Source organism: Rhincodon typus, chromosome 46, assembly GCF_021869965.1.
Source record: "Rhincodon typus isolate 14 chromosome 46, sRhiTyp1.1, whole genome shotgun sequence".
Taxonomy (NCBI): Eukaryota; Metazoa; Chordata; class Chondrichthyes; order Orectolobiformes; family Rhincodontidae; genus Rhincodon; species Rhincodon typus.
Window position 1 is genome coordinate 10455460 of NC_063377.1, and position 9985 is coordinate 10465444.

The 9985-nt window shown below is 44.9% G+C and overlaps 2 protein-coding genes across 2 annotated transcripts in view; one reads left to right on the forward strand and one right to left on the reverse strand.

Moving 5' to 3' along the window:
* Positions 1-4707, forward strand: part of polr3c (polymerase (RNA) III (DNA directed) polypeptide C) — an 8639-nt gene extending 3932 nt beyond the window's left edge. Inside the window, exons 6-11 of the mRNA XM_048620275.1 lie at positions 238-298; positions 774-924; positions 1389-1490; positions 2056-2105; positions 3693-3842; positions 4412-4707. Of these exons, the coding sequence (XP_048476232.1) occupies positions 238-298; positions 774-924; positions 1389-1490; positions 2056-2105; positions 3693-3842; positions 4412-4511 (614 nt within the window). The 3' untranslated portion in view covers positions 4512-4707. The remainder of the gene's footprint in view (positions 1-237; positions 299-773; positions 925-1388; positions 1491-2055; positions 2106-3692; positions 3843-4411) is intronic.
* Positions 4708-5840: 1133 nt separating this feature from the next.
* Positions 5841-9985, reverse strand: part of LOC109926315 (E3 SUMO-protein ligase PIAS3-like) — a 16198-nt gene continuing 12053 nt past the window's right edge. The window contains exons 9-13 of the mRNA XM_048620274.1: positions 9831-9964; positions 9423-9594; positions 9096-9235; positions 8970-9007; positions 5841-7491 (exon numbers count right to left, since the gene is read on the reverse strand). Of these exons, the coding sequence (XP_048476231.1) occupies positions 7210-7491; positions 8970-9007; positions 9096-9235; positions 9423-9594; positions 9831-9964 (766 nt within the window). The 3' untranslated portion in view covers positions 5841-7209. The remainder of the gene's footprint in view (positions 7492-8969; positions 9008-9095; positions 9236-9422; positions 9595-9830; positions 9965-9985) is intronic.

A 9985-nucleotide genomic window follows, 5' to 3' on the forward strand; every position in this document is an offset into this window, starting at 1 on the left:
AGAGAGGGGGGCCTGACAGACACAGTCAGTGTACAGATATCTCTCTGAGAAAGAGAGGGGGGCCTGACAGACACAGTCAGTGTACAGATATCTCTCTGAGAAAGAGAGGGGGAACTGAGAGACACAGTCAGTGTACTCCCCAAGAAAGAGAAAGGAGTTCTGTCTTGATTTCCTGGAGGTATGTTGACAATCTGTGCTGCCTCTATTTGTTGTGTAGATGCCTTAACAGGATCACTGACATTCACCGTGCCCTTGCTTCACTTGCACGAGCCACAGTGGAGTCTGTCGTACAGGAAAGGTAAGTGGGTTCCTAACAGGCCATTCAGCCTGTAACATCAATGCTATTTGTCCTTATCCATGTATCCTGCACTAGCTGTAAGGGTGGAGGCAGCAAACACAGGAGGGTATGAGCTGATTACTTGAATGATGACTGACAAAGGGCACCAACGTGGTCCTGAGCTATAGTGGCAATTGGAAAACTACTGTAGACCCAGTATGAGAAACGGCCTCCTGTGTGGTAATTCTGTCTGAGCTTTGAACCGTACAGTGATCGTCAGCTGAAGCCGATGTGATATATCTCTATCTGCAATGACCAGGTGGAGAGGCGAACTCTGAAAGGTACTGAGCAATGTGCTGCCTTGGTAATATGATGCTATTTGCTCAGTATACTGTAACAAGCCACAGTTTGTCTGCAGTACCATAGAATGTTGTGGTTCAATGTGATTCCATATTACAAATGGACTGGAGTTGCTCTCTCTATGCCCTCCTCTCAGGTTTGGGTCACGGTCAGCTCGAATTTTCCGACTACTTTTCCGCAAACGACACTTGGAGCAGAAACAAGTTGAAGATTTTGCGATGGTTCCTGCCAAAGAGGCCAAGGAGATGATGTATCGAATGCTATCAGAGAACTATATCTCCCTTCAGGTATGGAATCCTCTAGATTGCCCATTGCCTTCACTATACTTCATCCACCCGCTGCTTGGTCCTCTGTCTCTCCTGTCCTTCCTGTAATACTCCCTTCATCCTATCCATAACCATCCGTTCCTGCCCCGGTCATCACCCCCCACCCTTTTGTTATCTTCCCTACCCCTCTTCCACCATCATCCCCCTCTCTCTCCTCAATCCTCTCTCCCTTCTGCTCCCTGCCCCTCTAACCTCCAAACCCTGCTCTGTGCCCCCTCCTAACTGTCTCCCCTAACATCCTCTCTCTGTCTCTCTACACCTTTCCCCAACCTCCCTGGTTCCCTCTCTGTCTCTCCATCCACAGTCTCTTTGGCTTTGATCCCAGGCTAGGATCTGACCCTCCCTGACTGCTTTTGTCTCCTACTGCTCAGGAGTGAACAGATTCATTTCCAATTTTGATTCAATCTCATGTTTTTATTTTCCAGGAAATTCCTAAAACACCAGATCATGCCCCCTCTAGAACCTTCTATCTGTACACAGTCAATTTACTGCCAACAGCTCGCATGATTCTACAGCGGTGCTACAAGGTAACCATAACAACAAATCTATAATCTCTACGTAGTTAGATTCCAGTCTATAACTCACTCCTAGGTATCTGTTATTTTATATATTATCCATTGAACTTCTCAATTAAATTCCAGTCTGTAACTACTTTCAGGTATGTTATTCCAAATAGAAACCACCCCCTCCCTGAATCCTTTGATTGGAGTCCAGTCTGTAACTTACTGTTGCGTATCTCTAATATAAATAAAACCCCACACCAACCTAACCCTCTGATCAGATTCCAGCCTGTAACTGCTTTCCTTCCTGTGTAGTTTTGATTTTACCTTTCACTTAGCTGCTGTTATAAGTTTACTAAAGGGTTAAAAGTTTGTGCTGTATGTATCTGTGGTCTCTGAATGGTCATGGTATTGTTCAAGCTTTGTCTGGCGTCTAATCTCAGCTCCCTACCCCACTTCCTCCTTATCCCTCACATTCTGCTGTGGGTCATTTCACAAGTTGGTGTGGTGTGGTGAAATCCACAGGCAGAGATACATGAGGAGGAAGCTGACTCTTGGAAAATCACTTGGTATGTTTTACAATTTATTTCAGACTGTGGTCAACCTGATCGATCGTCGAGAGTACGAAACCCGAGAGAACAAGTGAGTGAGGATCAGCGAATTATGCCTGAGGTTCGGTATGCTGGGGACTATGTGTTTCTGAGGCTGGGATCAGCAAGGTCAGGAGCTATCAAAATGTTGGTGACTGGGCTGGCTCACAGGCTGTGCTGGGGTGTTTGAGTGTGATGGAGGACATTGAGAACTGGAGGAAGTGGTGTTAGCTGCCATCCCAGTTGCAGTTTTGAAGGACTTCAGGTAGTACTAAGAAGGAGGGGTGGCACGGTGGCTCAGTGGTTAGCACTGCTACCTCACGGCACCAGGGACCCGGGTACGATTCCAGCCTCGGGTGACTGTCTGTGTGGAGTTCGCAAATTCTCCCCGTGTCTGTGTGGGTTTCCTTCGGGTGCTCTGGTTCCCTCCCACAGTTCAAACACGTGCAAGTTAGGTGGTTTGGCAGTGCTAAATTGTCAGTTGTGTTCAGGGATGTGTAGGTCAGGTGTGTAAACTATGGGAAATGGAATAGGGTAGGGGGATGAGTCTGGGTGGGATGCTCTTCAGGAAGTCTCTGTGGATTTGTTGGGCTGAATGGCCTGTTTTCACACTGTGGGGATTCTATGAGAGAGCTTCACTTGAGACTTAATGTGATCAAGGGAGGCTTCACCTCCATTTTGATAGTGCCCAGAGTTTTCAGTAGCCAGTTTATTGCTTTATTGTGTCTGTTTTGGGAAAGATATTGAAGCTAGAGAAACTGGAAAGAAAAACGAGAAAATGGGGTCTCTGAGCATTTGGATGGTACAAGACACAAGTGAGCCATTCAGCCCAAATAATCGCACTGTGTACCCATCACTCAGTATTTGAATCACATTTACCTGCCTCATAGTGCCAGGTATCCGGTTTGATTCCAGCCTTAGGTGACTCTGTGGAGTTTGCGTGTTCTCCCTGTGTCTGTGTGGGGTTCACTGGGTGCTCTGGTTTCCTCTTACAGTCCAAAGATGTGCAAGTTAGGTGGATTTGCCATGCTAAATTGGCCCATAATGTCCTGGACATTGGAGACAGATGACCAAAATTTCACTCCAAAAGGTTAATTTTAAGCAGCAAGTTAAATCAGTGTTTCCTGGAGGGATTTACAGAGCTCAGGGACCCTGGCACCAAAGCTGGAGAGATGGAAATCCATTCAAGAGGCCAGAAGTGGAGGAGCACAGAGATAGGGAGGTCATGGAGGTATTTAAATACAAAAACAAGAATTGTAAAATTGAGATGTTACTTAATTGGGGCTCAGTATCAGTAAGTGATTCCACAGGGTTATGGGTGAACAGATCATGTTAGAAATTAGGAACATGCAGTAAAGCTGTGGATGAGGGGCCAGCCAGGAATGTACTGGAATAGTCATGTAGAGGAGTTAAATGGACTACAATGAGAGCTTCAGCATCTGATGAGCTGAAACGGGAAAGTCAGATGGTTTCACGAGAGGTAATTACTTCTCGATCATTTTGACTCCAAAGCTGTGAATAGTTTGTATCGTTCTCGATGAATTGGAGAGCATGCACTGAGCGGATGGGCTGCCTGGTATCTGTGGTCTCTGTCTCTGGTCTGTTTTGTAATTCATGTGAGTCCCTGTTCTCCTTTCAGGCGGTTGCTGGAGAAGTCCCAGAGAATTGAAGCCATCATGGCGTCGATGCAGGCGACTGGTGCAGAGGAGCAGCAGCTCCAGGAGATCGAGGAGATGATCACAGCTCCTGAGCAACAGCAGCTGGAGACACTAAAACACAACGTCAACATGTGAGTGGCCACCGCTACAGTGGGACAGGACAGGACAGGACAGGACAGGGCTGTGGGCTATTGGCTGTGTGAATCCAACTGGGCAAGATGCTGATCTCACTGACCTTCACACCAAATACCACCACAAACTGACAACACAACTGATTTGGGATGCAGTGCCCTGATAGGGCAGTGAAAGCAGATTCGATAATAATCCTGCAAAATGAAATTGGATTCATGCAGGGAGGAAAAACAGTAGGCGACCACTACTATTCAATATCCTCATCAAAGAGCCAGCATAGACCTTAGATTGTGCAAATTGTACTATGGGAAAAACAGATTCTAGAGATTGGCTCTTTAAGGCTGTCTAGATCGGGAGGTCCTGAATCAAGAACCACTTATTTCAAAAGTGTTTTAACATCTCCGAACAGGTTGACTAGAAAATATCTCTAAGGCAGTTCCAGCCTGAACAATTTCAATCCCAAAGCTCTTGGCTTTTCTGCAGCCAGCACTGGTAGACATTTCCTGGGAAACAATTCGGCCTGTTAAGATTGGAATGGAATCCTGACTTTATCTGTGCTCTTTTCCAGGTTGGATTCAAGTGAGAATCAGGTAGATGAGACCATATTTATCCTGGAATCGTACATAAACACAACTCGGATTGAGAAGGAGGTGCCAAGCAAACGGTGATGAGATCAACCTGTCAGAGACTAGCTATAGTTCCTCAGTGTTTCACTGAACGTGTGGTTATACTGCAGTGAGTTGATAATGTGGCAGTCTGCACAATGGAGAAGACAGTTTTATGAGCTGCCTGTGTAAATCCCAATGTTTTAGGTTCTATGTTGTCAAGTTAATTTAATAAATGACATACTGTCGTTAATGTGAAGCTTTCTGAGGTGCTTCAGCCAGCCAATCAGCGATTACCTCATTGATGCAGCAAGTGGGCAATACAAGATCAATTCTTACTGTCCAGCCATGGTCAGGGACCAATAACCCTGTGTGTAACTGAATATTTTTGCCCTTTTGGCTGCTGTTTTAACTAGATGTGCACTGAAGCACAATATAGTAACTGGATAAGGATATATTACCCCCAAACATTTACCAAGTGGGGATGTGACAGCTAATTTGGCAATGGATAACATACTTCTCTAAACATGTTCGTACGTGACCAATCCCAAATTAATGATCGGATAATCTCTATTGCCAAGGATTTTAACACTACCGCATGTGGGATCTTGCTGTGTAAAAATTGGTTGTCTCCCTTCTTACAGTCTCATGAAAAGTGCTTGAAGTAGAAGCTGCAGCATTTGTATGAATGAATCTTCATCTCACTGAAGCAGGGTAACTTCAAGGCCTTATTGGGGGTCACTTACTGGGAGGCTATTTCCCATTCAGGCTGGATAGGAGAAATTTCTTCACTGTTCTAAAGCCTGGCCTTTTTTTTGTCTCAGAGGGGCTGCTGCGGAGTATGTTTCAAGACTAAGCTTGATTAACAGGTGACGTCAGTGAGGGTGAAAAGGCAGAGCACATCACAATCGAAGGCCATGCAGCCTATCATGTCTTTGTCAGCTCTTTACAAGGTCAACTCAGTCAGTCCCACTCACCTTGCAGCCCTGAACTGAATTCATTCAATTTTGTTTAGGCAGTGCATTCCAACTCCTAATGTACTATTAGGAAGGAAATCGCCACTTTGTTCAGTGGCATTTGGGATGGTCTTGCCAGCACTGCCCTCATCCTGCACAAGAATTTTTCAAAACTGTAAGCCCTTGTCCTTACTTTGTCAGCTTTGCAGGAGGGAGGGTCACTCTTCCATCTCTGCAGCTTCTAGCCCATATTGGTTTGTCCAATATGTGAGCTTTAACAGTACAAGTTTCATCAAGTAACTAGTGAGAGGATAAGAAGTGGGCGTTCAAATCTGAAACTTAGTCTATCCTTCAGTTTCTCTAATGGCCAGTCTCCTGACATTTTTCACAGTAACAAAAATCCAGATCATTGTTCAGAAAATAACTACACCTCCAATTCCCAATTTCCTCATCCTTTAATTGTAATAGGATCAATACAGAGTAAAACTTGTGAATTCTGTTCAGCAAATAATATCAAAACTCCCTTTGTCCTATTGCCACAGCTTCACCAGGTCCATTATGTGAGACAAGGCAGGGCTGTCTGTCTGTCAGCTCCAGAACAGCGAAGCTTTCAACTCTGGATCTTTATCATCCGCAACAGGCATCAAACATCATTTCCACCTCCCCCGCTCCCCAACCATGTCTCAAAATGAGGTTATTCACTGAACAGTAATGGAAGAAAATAACTTTAAAACAGATGAATAGAGGTATCCACATGTAAACAGGCACAAGGAATCTAATCCTCACTAGTAGTGGCCTGCCAGAGAGAATAATCTTTGGAATTGCTTCTTCAAATTGGTTTTGTTTTTCATAATATGTATTTACAAAATAGCTGCAACTGAAAATAGATCATTTGCTTTCTCTATACACAATGTTCATCTATAATTCTTTTAAAAAAGGGAAGATTTTACATTGATAAAATATATTGGAAGTTATATTTTAAAAAGTGACAACACTTTGCAATATGTTTAGAATTCCCTATCGTGTCCCTACATCACTCCCCAACCTCAATCCAGGCCAACCCACCCCCTCTAGAAATCCTAGTTGATCAAGGACTGGAATAACAGGATTCCTCCTTTGAGCGAGATAATCTTAGCCTTCATATCTGTTTGGGTCTGGAGAGAAGGAATCACAGTAACCATCATCAAGACCCCTGAAAATCTCAATTAAGTTCCCTTTTGCAGTTCACAATGTTCAAAGCTGCCCATATCCAAATTTTTCTCAACAATCCATGCCAGTCTTTAAATTTCATTTCATTTCATCTCATCTTACAAAATTTTTTTTGATTCTTTACTCCTTTTGGTATGGCCTGTACTCTAAATCTTTGGTTCCCTACAAAAACTTTACTGAGAACTGAAACCCTCCTTTGGCTGAAATGTGGAGCAGCTTCGTTGTGGACACAATCACAGACAGCTGATTACAGGGGCCTGCATGCAAGCAAAGTGCAACTCTAACGCTAATGTCACCAGATCTCTGACTGTGGGCTGTTCTTTGTATGGGGTAGGTAAACAGAGGTGGGAAGGGGCAAGGCCAGATCCTCAGCTCGACGGAGGAAGCACCACAAAATGCCTGTTTTTAAACAGAAGGCTTGCTCCAGGATTCAGGCCCAGGTGGTGGGTGCCTTGTGCTCTTGTATCACCCAGGGATTTAGTCAAAAACTACTGACCAATACAAAGGAAACACTCTGACCAGCTGGCTTCAGATTCAAGGTTTGCAGCAGTTTTCAAAGTGGAGAACATTCTTGGTCATGATTGATTGGTGTTTCCTTAATCTAAAGAGATAATATCTAACCCATGGCTAGGGCCAGGTGCACTGACTGTGCTGCCACTGTTTAGAGCTGTCGTCTCAGGGTGACTGTGCTGACTGCCCCTCAGTACACTGCTGGAGATAATGCTGCTACTCCTGTTGGCTGAGCCATGTATTCCACTCGTTGAGCTAACCACAGGTTCCAGGAAATGCGGTGAGGACGTGAACTGGAAGAAGTGGTTAAGCGATGATCGCATGGCAGTCTGGTCCTCAGAGGAGCTGCTGATAACGGAACCGTAATGCTGCAGGCAAAATTGACAACATGTAAAACCACAGAAATACTCAAGTGACCAGATGCTGGAACCAACTACCCAACTTCTGCCAATCTCCTGCAATGATTCAGACTGCACCTCCCTCGGTTTATTGGCTTTTAGAATCTGAGCTATATAATGAGTGTGTCGAAGGAGCTTTTCAGTATCTAACCCATGCTGTACCTGTCCTGGGGGTGTGTAGAGGATCATTACTCTGCATCCAAGCCAGTATTCCTGAGCCGGAGTAACTGGTGCTAGTGTAAACTTTAAAAGACCTCCTGGTGTACATCAGAATTGAGACAACATCTTGACTAAGCATACAGTCAAGTTGGTTATGTAAGATTAAAAAGGGACTGAGGGGTGGCAGGTGGAGTTTTATGCAGAAAAATGTTACCAAAATGAAACATTTTGCAAAGGCAGGATGGCTATTGGTAGGAGCCTGGGGAGTGTTGTTGAGCAGACACACCTAGGGGTGCAGGTACATAGTTCCTTGAAAGTTGCTTCACAGGTAGACAGGTGGTTAAGATGGCATTTTGCATGCTTGCCTTCATTGGTCAGACCACTGAATATAGGAATTTGGATGTTATGTTGTGGTTGTGCACAACATTGGTGAGGCCATTTTTGAAGAAAGTGAATGGTTCTAGGTGCCCTGCTATGGGAAGGATATTATTAAATTGGAGAGGGTGCAGAAATGATTTACAAGGATATTACCAGGACTGGATGATTTGAATTACAAGGAACGGCTGGGACTTTTTTTCACTGGAGCGTTGGAGGCTGAGGGGTGACCTATTAGGAGGTTCTATAAAATCATGAAGGGCATAGATAAGGTGAATAGCAAAAGTCTTTTCCCTGGGTAGGAGAGTTCAAAACCAGAGGGCACAGGTTTAAGGTGAGAGGAGAAAGATTAAAAGGGACTTAAGGGCCAAATTTTTCACACAAAGGGTGGTTTGTATGCAGAATGCCAGAGAAAGTGGTAGATGCAGGTGTAGTTACAACATTTAAAAGACATTCGGACAGGTACGTGAATAGGATAGGATTAGAGGGATATAGGTCAAATGCAGGCAAATGGGACTAGTTTAGTTCAGGAAACTTGGTCGGCATGAACGGATTGAACCGAAGGGTCTGTTTTGTGCCATATGACTTTGAGGATCAAAATTTGGAGCCACTTCAGGAGAAAATGAAAAATCATTCCAGCTGTATGAAGGAAGGCAGCTGGTGAATAAGTCACTCCCCAAAGTCCAAATTACCTTCACACTGAGAACCTTGATCTTCCTAATGTGCGCACAATTTTTTCCCCTCACTATTGCGCACATGCATTAGAGAAGCACACACTAGAAGCTGCCTTAACTGCAGCTGACCTGCTTGTTGAGGCTAAAATTGATAAAGCAGGCACATGCAGCTTCAATCCCAGCATCAAGCTACAGAAAGCAGGAGCACACAAAGTAGAAGGGAGCATCGGTTGTACTCACCTGACTGTCTGCTTGCAAGAAAGAAAATAAATCTAAACCTGTAAGGGAAATCAGACCAAAAAAAAGTCAGATATGGGCAGCCAAGGGGCCTGGTGCATGGGTGGAAAAGAGCTGGAATGAAGTTACCTTGAATGTCAGACGGTAGTGGAGGCATCTGGTAGGAGAATTGGTATTCTGGAATAGAGAGGGATGGGAGGTAATCTGACGTAACCACGTTTGTTGCAGGACTCTGAAGCATCGGTGAGAGCTGGTGAAGGTTCAGCAACCTGTCAATGTTCAAAATTAAAAAGGAGAAAAGTTTCATACAGACAACTACAGCTCGGGAACTGTGTAGGGCCCTGATACTTGTGCCCGTATAGGGGACCCGGGTACGTGGTTGAGGGGGAGGAAACAGCATGTGGGGGGCCAGGTACAGTATCGAGACTGTAGGAGATTTTGAAAAAAGGCACTTACTGCTTGTTGACTGAGGGCAAGTTTGTAGGGGTCACAACATGGCAATGTCTCTTCACTGGAACTTCGTCCTCATCTGATGAGCTGTCTAATGTCAGGTCAATCACCTCAGCATTCTGGCTGCTTTGGGAGCAGTACTTCCCTCGTGATGGTGGCTCCTTATAAATTGTGCTGGCTGGAATCATGAAGACATCACTGTCAGCAAAGCCAGAGGATCCCCCCTCCCCACCTGTATACCTCCTGCTAAAGCTGCTCTCTGGGTAAGTGTGTTACAAACCCAAACCCTCACATCCTGAATGACCACATGACACATGGGGCAAAGACAACATTCAGGAGGTTTCAGTCCTGCGCACTATTATCTTGACTGATCAAAGTCAGGACCCAGCTTGAGACTTGGAGCCTCCACATTACCCTCGATACTGCTGTAGGATGACCAGTAGGGTTCTTGCTTTACTCTCTTTGGTTGCATCGGGCTCCAGGAGCCATCTTCCTTGAAGAGGATCTCATCACAGTGAGTGCAGGAATTGAGGATTTCCATAAAAAGCCTGAGTTCAGAAAGAGAGTGG